The sequence below is a fragment of the Taeniopygia guttata genome, chromosome 5 (assembly GCF_048771995.1).
Source record: "Taeniopygia guttata chromosome 5, bTaeGut7.mat, whole genome shotgun sequence".
Taxonomy (NCBI): domain Eukaryota; kingdom Metazoa; phylum Chordata; class Aves; order Passeriformes; family Estrildidae; genus Taeniopygia; species Taeniopygia guttata.
Window position 1 is genome coordinate 53159919 of NC_133030.1, and position 14044 is coordinate 53173962.

General features: G+C 37.0%; 1 protein-coding gene across 1 annotated transcript in view; it reads left to right on the top strand.

Moving 5' to 3' along the window:
* Positions 1-14044, top strand: part of WDR25 (WD repeat domain 25) — a 63895-nt gene that overhangs the window by 3120 nt on the left and 46731 nt on the right. Inside the window, exon 2 of the mRNA XM_012574095.5 lies at positions 366-1144. Coding sequence (XP_012429549.5) covers positions 425-1144 — 720 coding nt within the window. The 5' untranslated portion in view covers positions 366-424. The remainder of the gene's footprint in view (positions 1-365; positions 1145-14044) is intronic.

Consider the following 14044-nt stretch of genomic DNA (forward strand, 5'->3'; position numbering starts at 1 on the left):
TGTACAAAACCACTACATAATTAATTAATTTCTTCTCTCTCTCTGTGTGTGGATGTAATGCTGGAAGTAAGGCAAAGTAATTTGCTGTATTTATATTATAAGGTTGTTTTCCTTTTCATCCTCATTGTCATTGTTTTGTGGCATGCAAATACACCTCTGCAATGCATTGAAAATGTATGCAAAGGGCTTGGAGGCAAATCATGTTGCTTAATAGAATGTACAGTGTGTTATAATAAATTCCATTAATAAACAGAAAGAAGAGTTTTGATTTGTTTTTTTAAGAAAGGCATATTTATATCCCTAAGTTACTGAAATTGTAGACTCTGTAATTAATTGTGCTCTGAATGATCAATTCTTTATTTTAGATCATAATTTTGGAGGATTGCAGCATTGAGATCTCTGGAGTCTGCTGTGTCTAGCCATAATGAGTTTGGTTGCTTATGAAGATTCAGACTCCGAGACAGAAACTGAAAAGACTGAAGCCCCCGATGCTTCTGGCAGACAAACAAACCAGCTGAGTTCTCCTGTGAGCTGTGTTCAGCACTTTGCACCTGGTAATACAAAATCTACACGTGAAATGCACCCTGCAGGGAGCACTGGCAGATCTGGCAGCAGCACGGTTTGTGAAGATCCCCCTGAGCTTTATAGAATAACAGAATACAGAATACAGAATAACAACACTGACTTGGCACCTCCCTGTTGGCAGAGGGTGTACTCTGCCCATGCTGCATCGTCTGTGGCCTACAGAAACTATGAACAGGCTTCAAGCTCTTCAACAAATTCTGGAAATGGCCTTTCCCAGAAGAGAGCACATAAAGACAGCACTACTACCATCAAAGGAATTAGACCATATATCCCTAAACGATTGCGTCAAGAAAATTCCAGTAAGCCTGATAAAGAACCTGAGCAGAGAGGTAGCTCAGATTGTGATGTTGAGTTAAGAGTATCAGGAGAGCAGACTTGGAGAAAGACTTCTGAATTAATTAAGCCATATTTGGGATCTAAATATAAAGTAACTGAAGTTCCCAAAAGCTTAATATTTTACATGTCTAAACACAGCGGCCCTGTTAATGAAATCCAGTGGTGTCCTGTACGGGAGCAAAGTCACATGCTTCTCTCAGCTTCTATGGACAAAACAGTCAAGGTAATGTAAAACAAGATGCTTGGTGGCTCAGTCATCAGACTTCAAAATGTTGTTGTTCAATGCTCTTCTGGAAATATCCTTGCTTGTGTGCATTTAACAGTTCCAACATACTCAGAATTTGAGGAAATGCTTTATAAGATTATTATAAACTTGCAGCCTAAATCTTCACTATACCCACAGGTAGTTCATTAGCTTGGAATTTGGTGGTTTGTTTTTTTAAAATTTTTTTAATATCTAATTTTTTAAAAAAATTTTAATCATGTCAGTGTTTTCAAGCTTAAGAAGTTAGATTTCTGCTAAGCCATTTCTCATGATCTCTATCAGTCTATCAGTGTTTTATCACAATGGCCATGAGCACTAGGGTATGCACATGGATTCTGCCATGAGTCATTAAGCAACTAACTACCAACACTGGAATAATATTTTTAATTATTCTGACAGGCCTGTATGACATCTGCTGGAGGAGGTAGATCAGATCAGATGGCTTTTGTATCTCAGAACTGTGTCTTGTCATGACCTAAGGGATCTTCCTACTTTAATTTCTTTCAAGGGTTAATTGCTCAATACTCAGAGTGAGTTTTCCTCTTAGCTTTAATGAATTTGTCTTCAGTTCTTTGGTAACTTAGTCAGTCCAATGAGACTTTTGTTTTCATAATGGGTATATGCTTTCCCAGATATAGGGCTGATTGTGTCTCTGAATTCAAATAATAGTCTTCTGAAGTGGCCTTGCACAGGAGCATAGCTTTGATAAGAGTGTGCAGAAAGTGTCCTTTCTGGTGGAAGACATGCTTTATTGCATCCAACATGTGTTTACCATGGCAGGCAAAATTATTTTCCTGCTTCTAAAATTTAGGACTTTAGTAAATCTTAAGAAGAACATCCCTTGTACCAGCATACCAACATAGTTCCTCCATCTTCTTTACCAGGATTTTGAAACCTCTTTTTCTTAAACATTAAATGTAGGAAAAAAGTACCTTTGTTTCTCCTTGCAAGTCATCTTTAATATATTTCTTATATCTTGGCTTTTGCTTGAAGAATAGACTTAGAAGTAAAGGGTTAAGATATACACAAAGTGCTGATGGATGTTTCTGTTAAGCAGCAATGTAAATTTAACTTGTACAATGCTGACCTCCAGATGTCTGAATTTGACTTTTTGTCTTAAATTCTCATATCATCTGCTTAATGTTTATTGACTATTCCAGAGCCTCAGTTGTACTGACAAGTGAAGTTATGGATGTGTTGAATTTCATATGAAAATCTAAAATTTTAAGTTGATGATACGATATAAAATTATTAAAAAGTTGAAATAATGGTCAGTCTGCTTTGTCTTCTAAGCATAAAGAAAAATCAGTTTTCTGGAAGCAGTCATTAACAGAAAGGCCATTTTTTAAAGAAATCTGACTATTTTAGGTCCCCCAAACCTTGCAAATTCAATATAAATGAAGTATACTAGTGTTGGCAACACTTCAGAGCTTGAGACAAAATAAAGAAGGAATAAGGTAGCTGTTGGGAAGTATGTGAAACACGCTTTGTGTTCTGGAGGGCAGCTGCAGGGGGGCACCAGCCGTGGGCAGTCCTGTTCTTTCAGGGAGCCCGGTGGTGTCGCGCCGTTCCGCGCGGGCTGTGCTGGGCAGCAGAGGGCGCGGTGACACCGAACATTCACCGCGTGTTCCGCTCCCAAATTCCCTCACTGTCTGCGATCACGGGCACATAAATCCCTGGTGACTGTGGCAGCGCCGCTTTACCTTCTGGGAATTGACTTTGGCTCTCTGCTGTAGCATGAAGTTGTCAATTTTCCGGTATAGGCATAAAACAACTAATTGAAAATGCAGGTCAATACTCTTTTTCCTCATCCTTTTAGCTTCACACAGATTGTATTTTTTTTTTCTTTTCCCCAAACACACCTGCTTGGAATTGCTCATTTACATCCAGGAGGTGGATGTGTGTCCTCTTTCCCTCTAATGGGAATATGCAGACACTCGGGATGTTTGCATGATTTACTTTCAACATCTGATTTGGGTAAAACTCAAAGCACAGTTAAAAGCCTAAAATCTCTGTATGATCAGAGAGAAGAGGCAATTGAGACCCTCGAAACTCTGTACTTGAAGTTAGTCACAGGAATAACTGTGACTATTTTTAAGAGTAAATGTCTTGGATTCAATACTTACACCTAGCCTATGCATTAAGACATTTATATTTTGAAGAGTCCAATATTATTGGGGATTTCTCAGAACTGAGTGTTCTAAGTTGAGATGACTGTGGTAGTTCAAGTAGTGCTTAAACCAGAGCTCTATAGTAGAAACTCAATTTGTGTAGTATTTAGCCACTTTTTTATATTTTATCTGTTCTTATAATTTCCTCTTAATAACTTCCTCTTTCATCACAAACTAAGAATTTTCCTGTGTGGGAAAAGATTTTCTTTTTTTTTTTTTTTTTTTTTTTTTTTTTTTTTTTTTTTAACTTGGCACAGAGAAGGAAGAAATGTGCTTTACTTACCTTAGTGATCAAAATTTTTTTATTTCTGTCTAAATTTTGATGACTGAGTTATTCATGTCACACAGATGTATGTCTAAAATGTGTATATGGAACTGATTAGGTGGGTTTTTTACTTTTTAGGTATGCATATGTATCCTATTTAAATCATGAAAAAAGAACAGTCTTCCATTTATGTTCTCTCTGGTTAAAAAGTGCACTTAAACACCTTTATGAATAAGTGTAAGTCGTGCTAAAGTATTTACAATAAACAAGTTGATGTTTTCAGTTTCTGTTGACTGAAGAATAACCTAGAGCTGCAAGATCATTGGAAGCATCTAGTAAAAATAACTTATGTAGTTAGGAAAGAATGAACTGTGTTAGAGCATTTTATGGTTTTCTGTAGAAGTATTTGATCTGATTTCTTTTGTATTGCTGCATTTAAAATACTTCAAACAGTTATCAAGTGGTGAAGTTGGAAAAAGCATCAGCTCAGGGCAGAATTCTTTAGAGTAATACTCGTGCCAGCAGATGGGGCACCTCAGCATGTTAGAGAGGGATAGGAACTAAACTGCCTCTGAAGGCTCCAAGACTTTAATATCTGCCTCTGTGTTGCGTGTTGAAAGACCAAAGTTACAAGTTCATGCATATATTGCTAAATGTATAAGAAAATCCCAGAGTTTTTGGAGAGAACTGAAAATAAGATAGAACCCCATCTGGGAAGTGATAGGTATTGCAAATTATCCACCGTTCTCCAATCTGGAGCATTACTAGAAGAATATTTAATGCTAAATTTTAAATTTGTAGGGAATGGGGAGCTCTTACTGTGGCAGTGTTGCTCTTCACAGTTACACTGTAACAGTATTGTGAGTGGCTTATGTTTTTAACTTAGGTATGTATTTTAAGGACTGCAAAACATTGTTGTCTAAACTGATGAAATTTGTTTTCTTTGAATAACCCTTCAGCAGCTATTCAAACCTTCTGTTTGAATAGCTGCTGTAAATGAATTTTAGGCATCTACTGCTGGTTTTGGGCTTTCCTACTTGAACGCCAAAATAGTGTTCATTGTTTTAATATCTCATCTACTGTTTTTTTTTGCATAATTTTTGAGAGTTATCACTGCTGTTAAAGGGCCTGGTTCCCATAGTGTGGATATTCACTGCTTTCTGAACATCAGACCTCGTTTAGGTATTTCTGATTTAGAACCCCAAATACAGAACCCAGAATGACAGTTTGCCATTGAATACAACTTTTTGTCTTCAGTAGCAGAGAACATTAAAAAGTTGTGTCTTTATCTATTGCAGAAACCACAATGCTGCATTCACATTGTCGGTGTCTTTTATTTGGATTATCTTGTCATTGCACAGAGCCACACAGATGTTAACATTTTCACTAGTTACTGGTGCTGGACTTAGCTTTTTAAAAATGGTTCATAACTTCAGCACATTGTGCCTTCATTCTGCATTTCCTAGTTTGCCTTAAAATTAACTCAAGGTAGCATCTTTATATAATCATCTGCTAGCTGTTAATTTTGTGATTCTCATATTTTATTTAAAGCATCACAGCAGGTGTTATGTTTGTTGCAGAGGATTTCTTAATTTTCAGCACTTTCACTCTCCATTGTTAAATAAGATCAAGGAAAGAAAGTGCTGCAATTCTTGAGTATGCAAAATGTATATTAATAGCACTTTGTGTTCTAATACCTTGTTGCAAGTTTTTCTTATCTATTTTGTTCTCTACTGGCCTAGTTGAATAGTCATTTAGTCACAGCTCTATCGATACAAGTAAAGTAAAAGTTTTTAAAAATACTTTAGTAGTATAAGCCTCTTGAACAGCACTGCTGACTTCCCATGATTTAGAACATAACAACCATAGCGGTTCAGACCAAGGGACAGTCTCTAAGTGAACGAGTAAAGAAGAACAAGTCAAAGGTTTGTGGTGCCTTTAAGTCCTCTTCTGGTCTGTGCTTATTTTCTAGTTGGGATTTCTGAACTCCTAAGTAGTTAATCTTTGTAACTTGCTATCTCAAGAGATTTCTTCCAGATACTTTTCCAGTCTTCTGAGACTCTTTTGTGATCATTAGATTTAGAGTGGTATGTTACTCATACTCATTAAATTTAATGTATGGATTTTGGTTCTTGGAGTGTGTCAAATGCCATAATAAATACAATTTAAAGTTATACTTTAGAAGTATTTTATTATTTTGTGGTTTTGTGTCTATTAGGAGAGAGATAGCACTGTAATATATTCCAGGAATTTTGTTATTCTTGATCCTGTTGTATTGGACTGAATGATAGAAGATGATAACCTCAATCCATAAACTGTGTGTGGCACAGATAGTGACAACACAAATTTCCTAGGTATTGGCCATAACCCTGTCTCAGAGTAACAAGATCTAATATTTCTGCTTTCAACCATTCTGTACACAATTCACTTGGAATAGGCAGTGATTCTTGTTCTGTCACAGGCATGTGTGTTTATGAAGGAATACATTTAAGATGCCAGCATATTTCCTGTACACTCAGGCATAGCTGTCAGATGGCTGTAGTCCTGTCACAGCTAGGCTGGATTCAGACTGTTCACTAAGCAGAATTAACTATCAGGCTAATTCTGTAGGGCAACTCTTAGATTGATTTTTAAAATCTAATTGTGGCAAAATTCCTTTAACTGTAGGTGACAAATTGGGAAGTCACCCTATTTGATACATATGTTCTTTATTTGAAATGTTTTGAAGATTTCTGTTGATATATATTAAAAATAACAAATAGATCTCCCCATTATCTTGGAAGTGACAAGGAATGTTCATATTCTGGATATTATGTGCTACTTACCTAGATGTGGGAACAAACCCATTGTTTTCTTGTTGAAGAGGCTGCTAAATATTAGGAGAAATACTGAAGCAGACTTTTCTTTATGAAGGTTCTGGCCTTTTTCCCTTCTCTGTTTAGAACTGTGCATGTTTTTTCCAGTGACTTTAAGATTGCTGATTATTAAGATGGCAGTACACTTATGTGATAGGCACATGCATGGTAATACCAATCCTTTTTTGTATACCTTGATCATCTTCCAACAAAATTATTTCATACACTTCAATGAGAAGTATCCTCCATAATGCTTATTTTTGTAAGAAGAGGAACATCATGCAGGAAGGAATGTACTTGATGATCAGTGAAAGCTTCTGGCTGTGCCATGGATGGATGACAATCCAGGTCAGGATATAATAGATAGCTCTCGCAATTGTTCTGCAAAAGCTGGTGACACGTATCAGCAAAGAGCAGTTCATGAAAGTGGTGAATTTTGGTCTCTTCATCCCAAAGGTTTGTGTGGGTAAGAGTTGTTTCACATTTGGTATTTTAGTACCTTGATAATGTTTAGAGATTGCTGTTAGAGAGATATATTTTTTTAATTATTTCCTTGTTTCCAGTGATGCAGTTGTCAAGGAAACAGAAATCCTTGTAACGCCTTTGTTCACTTTTTCAGAATCCACAGCTGGAGATGACTTGTATAGTTTTTATTATGTTCTGAGTGTTTGACATACTCTTAGGCCTCAAAGGATTTTTTCAAAGGAGTATGTTTCTTTGAGTATAAATAGCACCATCCTCATCTCTATAGGGTTTGAGACGCCATTGTTTCTTTCCTTCTGCACTAACAGGAACTAAATTCAGTACTGCTTTGGATTAGAATTTATCTTAACACTTGTATGAAGACTGACATTTGAGGAAAAGGGGGAGGGCAAAAATGCAGTGAACCTCTCAACTTCTGGGTGAGGTTTTTAGCTTTGTGATGCCATGAGATTTTTCCACTTGGAAACGACTCCTGACTTAGGATTTCCTTAAAGAATGCAGGAGTGATACCCCCAGTGTTCTTGTGAAACATTTTTTGACTGTGTTATGTCTGTGTGAGAGGATGTGGCTGTGGGGGAGAAGAGTGGGATGGATATTTCACAGTGTAGCTAGTATGCCTGTGTTCCCCCTTACCCTTGCAAAAATAAATTTGGAATTATTTAAAGAAAAATTTTGAAAATAAAAGTTCTTCCAAGAGCAGGGAAGTTACTGAAGTCTGTCTGTATTTTGAGCCTGATTACAAATCCTCCTCAATTTCTTTTCTGGACCTTCTGCAGTGTCTTTTATTCAGCTGCTTAGCATGATTGAGCCTTGAGGGAAAAACACTGAGGTCTTCTGTGAGATTTGATTGACACTGATCAACAGGTGCAAAGTGGCCACAGGTGAGATGCACAGGGTAACATGGTTGCTGTGACAGTATTATTTCACAAACCTTTCCTCTGTGGAAATCCAAAAGCGTGGAGACTGACTTCTAAATATCATTAAAAGTGATATGGAAGAAAGGATTCTGTCCTCTCATGTTACCTAAAAAGAGTTTTGGTTACTTGTATCATTATTTGCAGAAGTATGAGGAATTTAAAGTGTTTATCTGACTTTTTGCTTGGCAACTCATCTATCCCGAATGGGTGAGTTCTGCATTTCCTTTCTGCTGGGAGCTCATCCAGTTGTTTCCTGTGTCTCTGAAGTAGCAGAGGAGAGAAAACAACCTTGTGCTCCTGCCAGGGCAGAGGCAGGGCTGGGGATGTCAGTGGGGCAGTGCCTCTAATGAGTGTCCTGAGCGAGCTCTTCAGTTACAGCAGCACCGGGGTGGGCAGCTGCTCTGCAGTCTAATGCAGGATGTCACCTGAGATGGGACACATCTATGATGGTGTTATCTCCATTCTGGGTGTGCCAATAAGATTGCTGGTGAAAAAGTGAAGCTTTTGCTACTTGGGAAAAAAATGAGCTAGAGTAGTTTTAAGTTCTTAAGTGACTGTAATAGATTATGAGAGTATAAATTTTTTTTTTTTTGAAATGGTTAAGAAATTCTGAATATTTTTGCTGTTTAAAAATATAAATAACACCAATCTAACTTTGCTTCTTTTCTAGAAATCTGGCTTTATAGATGCATCTTGCATACTGCTATATATTTAAAAAAATCTGCTAACAAAGCCACAAGGCATCTCATGACTTTGATTCCTTACCCTTCTTGGTTTGTCAATGTTGTCAAGGAAACAACTTTTTGAGAAATTTTGCTCTACTTTTCAGGTTCTATAGAGAGATTACTTGTGTAGGATTTATCTGGCATCAGGGCTAGAAAGAGTCTTTCTGAAGTTTCTATTCTTTTCACTATGTTCATGTCCTTGCTTTTTTTAAAGCAGATTTTATTTTTAGCATGTGTCATATAGCTGCATCTTTAAGGTCATAATACCAGTGAATGTAGCAAGGATTACTGACACTTGATCTTTGGATGAAGCCTTGTTGAAAGAATTTAATTGATGCCTTTGCATCAATTAAATGCCTATATTTATTCTATAAAAACTACTGTTAGTTATAAATTCCCTTTAAAAGAAACATTAGAAAATCCCTTGTTCATCAAAGAACTTGCTTCATTACTATGGAGCTAATGACTTACAGTCCTTTATCATACATATCATGTTTCATTGCAGTAATTATGTCTCTCCAAAGAAAAAGCATTTAGTGGCTGGTGTGGAATTGTGTTGGGTTTGTCTTCCAGCTCGTGTGTGCTGGGTGACAGGCTGCTTAGATTGTTAAGGCTGATCTTTACCTTCACTGTGCTTGTGGAGGCTTTATTTTATGTTATTTTTAATAAAACCGCTGTTTTTCTTCTAGGACATGCCTGAAATGTTATAAAAACTTCTGCTTTTGTCAGATTTTTTTTTTTGATTGGTGGATTAAGAACACTGGGCATGATAGTGAAGACTTCTCATGCTTGTGTGTTGTGCCTGTGCCAGCTGTGTAACACCTTGCTACCTGAAGTCAGAATTAGGAATCTGTCCTTTTCTCTGGTCTCCTTGCCTCTTTCCAAATTATAATTTACTCTTTAAAAGAATTTTTCTCATTCTGAACATTGTGACTAGTGCATGGAATTTTGTGTTTTTATCTACTAAGGGAGGGACACAGCTGGTTTTCTATGGAAAGGATGGAAGTTAGGGATGCAGGTGGTTAGGGCTGACATAGTCATATAAACATGTTAAAGCTACACTATGCTAACAATGCAGAAGAAATTAAAATTAATTAGGTAGTTCAATCTTACTCTGCTTGCTAGTGCTGAAATGCTGCTACTTAAAATGTCCTCATAGCTAGCAAAACATGTAGCTGCTTGACATAATTAATAGTTTATTTCCATAATTAAATAACTAGTTTTCATGTTTAATACTGGGTTATGTCACTGACATCAGTGGGTTTAGGATTGCGTCTATATTTTCCAGAGAGGAGGATCTTTAATATTTTGTTTTGATTTTTTGGTTTTTTCTTTTTGTTTTTGTTTCTGTTTTGGTTTTTTTCCTCCCCTAGTTATTAACATTCTCAATAGCCTTGGGAATAATAAATGGTTTATTTTTTAGTTGAAAGAATGAAGTTGTAAAGAAAATGTAACTGGCCCAGGCTGACTGATAAATGCAAGATTCATTAAAGCCCAGGTTTCCAGATAGCTGTTCTAAATCAGTAACTGTGTACCGCCTCAGATATTACTCCAAATCAGGGTGGGCAGAAGACTCCAAAAACTGCTTCTTAAAATAAGAAAATCATCTGGTTAGCATTGGGGACGGACAGAATTTGCCTGAAAATTTGGATTAGGTAATTTCTTTCCAGTAGAAATTAATCCCTAAGTACAACTGTCTCCCTTTATTTTTATTTTTAGACCTGCTACAGTGATGGGTTACTTTGTGCCATTGCACAAATACCCTGTCAGTGTCAGTGTCCAGCTCTGATGAACAGCCACCACTCATCTGATGGTTGGGTCACCAGAACTTGTCCATAGCTGTTGTCCCTGCTGTGCCAGGTGCTCCCAGTGGATAATGTACAAAAATGAGACAGGTTTGATTGCTCCTTTTTGTTTTTTTTGTTTGTACCTTGTTTTATTGACTGTGTGAAGAAGATGGTGTCTGTTTTATATATGTGCATAGATCAATATAAAGCTATAAAGCATATGAGTAGCCTCAGCTGATTGGCAGTTTTATATTAAAAAAGTATGATAGTATTGAAGTACACTACGAACAGCTATGATTTGAATTTTGATAGCTACTGCTTAACAGAAGCTTAAGGAAAAACCCCATAAAACTAAAAGGAGTTTGTCTATGTTGATATTCTCTCTCTTGTTTTCAGAAATAAGTCACAGGCAGTTGACACACAGTGTTTCAGAAGCTGGGAGTGCAGTTGCTAAGACTTGTGTTCTGAATAGAGCAGTGCTTCTTACACAAATAATGGATGCTCCAAATCTGTGGGATGCAAGTGTGTGTTGGGATATGCTTGTGAAAGTAGCCAGTCCTTCCTTACCTGTAGGAACTGAGGATACTTAAGTCAATTTGCCTCTGAAGTTGTGAAATTGAGGTGTCTAGCACTTATGAGGAATCCCCGCTTTTAATAGAGCATATATGTTTGTGACTTGAAGAAGTGATTGATGCTAATGAGTATGATTCATAGAGATGAAGGGGAAACCAGATTATTTAATAAATGGCTATAGTAATTTAGCTAATTATCTCCCGGAGAGCTGCAATACATTTGAAGTTCTTCTTTGCCTGCTGGTAAGATCTTGATTGCTGAAGTGTTTTCTGGGCATGAGTACTTTCTGCTAGTAACCACTAGTGGTTTTGTGCTTTTAGGTGTCGTGAGCACGTTATTCTTAACACACTACTGCAAACACAACACTACATTCTGAAGTTGATGAGAAGCTGCCAAATTTATGCCATGTTCTTCTCCCACATACGGGCAGCAGTAGAGAATTTAGTGGTTTAAAAGCAATTCTTAATAGCTACCTGTCATTAAATGTATGTTTCTCTTGAATTACTTGAATATGTGCATCAAACTGCTCTGCTTGAACCATGTCATCCCAAACACACCCACTGCTGTGAGTGAAGTAGCTAATGTATCTGAAGTACATTTCTGTGGATATGTAGTGTACAGCAGGGGTGGGGATTTAAGTATATTCACTATACTTAGCTTTGTCTTATGCTAAAATAATTCTGATTTTTCATATTTTAGAACAAATGATAGCTTGAATCACTAGCTTATTTGTGAGGATATTGTAACTTCTTTTCACTTCTGTGTTTTCCAGGAACTTGCCATTTGAAGAACATCCACAGGGTTAGCCATAGTGCAGTGATTAGTCACAAAACACTTAAAGGTTAACTGCAAACTAGATGGGAATTCTTCACTTTGTTTTGGTGTGTGTGGGAAGTTACTCTCTTACACTGTCTGCCCAGCATGAATGTACAATTGCTGTTTTGTAGCTACAGAAGAACCTAGTCACTCTCATAACTTTTAGCTGGCTGAGGATGTGATCTATATGAACATATTCCTTAGAGTCAATGGTTTATGGAAAACTTGTGATTAGCTTCAGGCATAGTTGTTCCAGAATCTTTCTGCACAATAAAGGACACACTAGGTTAAAAGATGATGATTGATGGCTTGGCAGAAACACTCTACTCTTGAGAAGGATAGAGTCCTCGATAACTGATGATTTTAAATATCTGGATATATACATACACTTATTTACAAATTGCTTTTTTTGTGAGCTTGTAATGTAAAGGTTGCCTGTCTTCAGAGTAAAAAATAGTGGTTCTCTTTTAATTTTTCTGTTTTCTCTCTTTTCTTTCCTTGTCAGTTTGCTGCATTACTCAGCATTTGGTAAGCCCATCTCTTGTAAATAGTGGGAATTAGCTAAAAAAAGTTGATTGACACAGATGACTAAAACGTCAAACAAAGTCTCTGTTGCTATGAATCTTGCTGTTTGGTCTGACTTTGCTCAACTATTTAATATTTTGGCTGAGAATTTCTGATTTTTCATTTGTGCTACCTAATACATAGGGTGTTAATGGCTAGGCTTCCTTGGTACAAATCTCTGCAATAATTCAAAGGATACTTAATTTGGATTTTAGAATGGTTTGAGAAAACAGCCTACAATAATCTATGTGTTATGGTGCATATGGTCCAATACCATCATGCTAGCTCTGTAGAGCAGATGAATTAAATTGAAAAACATGTTTAAGCTGTTGCTTTCCTCTTAATTTGCTGTAAATTCAGTGATGAGCATCAGAAACATACATATTTATTCCCCCAAAATGTCTGAAGACATTATTTTGTCATACTTACAAATATAATAGGAGAAAATACCAATGGCATAGTTTTGCTTTTTACTTATTCCTTCTATTCCTTGGTTGTTTTGTTATAAAAAGCAGTAACCCACTGCTCTAGGGGATTTAAAATGTCCAATAGCTTTGAGGATGTGAACTGGAGCACTTGGCCTTCAATTAATGCTGGTTTGGCAACCTGGCTTGCCTTAGGACTAATCTGTTACACTATTATATTTACACCATTACTATTGGTGGTAATAATATTAGTGTATCAGTATTTAGTGTAGTGTAACCTCTCACAGCCTATTTTACTTTGCTGACCACTTCATATAGGAACAGAATAATTCCTCATGAAACTAGCCAAAGGTCGCTACTAAATGACTGTAAGAAAGTGTTTCACCAGCAGTCTGGTGTTCTTGCACAGAATAAGGAAAGGGAAAGGAAGATCTATAGTAAGTTTTATTCTTCTCCGGTATTTCTTTTTTTGGATAATCCTGAGTAGGTTGATTTTCTTTGAAACATGCTTTGAGCTCTTGGAAGAGAGCTACAATTATGATTTTATTGATTAGTTAGGTTGAAGATCACTTTTATCTGAACTCATGTCTTTAGTAGGAGTGCAGCAACATGTAATTGTCACTGTTGTTCATCTCCAGAGACTGTAGAACATTTTTTTCTTCTGGCTTTCTCAGTCTATTTATAGTTGAACCAGCAGATCTTGGGGAAGGTGAGTAACATGTAGATCTCTTGAGGAGGTTCTTTGCAAGCCTGGAATTGGTTGTATGAGACGTATGCTGTGTTTGAGGACAGGTGTTCTCCTTTCACTGCTGAGAATGGACCAACATTTTCCTGGAAGATGACACCCTGCTGAGCGAAGTGGCTGGCTGCTGGTGTGAGCAGGGTGCTGCTGGGGTTAATGACCTGTGGCACTGAGTGCCTCATCCCCTCTGTTCTGGCACTTGGCATTGCCTGTGCTTGCAATGGACTTTGAAGTGGAATAGTAAATCTACACCTAACACTCCCAGGCAGCAGCAGGAACTGGCTTTTAGACAGGGTCAGGAGTTTCTTGGCACTATGCACCTTAAGAACATTTAATTTTTCTTTTTTAAGAAAGATTTTGCCTTATTTTTCTCTTCAAACACAATCCTTGATAAAAGTTTGATCAAGAAAGAGTTTTCTGGCATAGAATAAAGCTGCTATTCAAACTGGGCTGAGAGATACAGACCAGTAGGACATCCTTAGAGTACATAATAATTCACACTGTTGTTTTGACTGATTAAAAATCCTCTATGTCA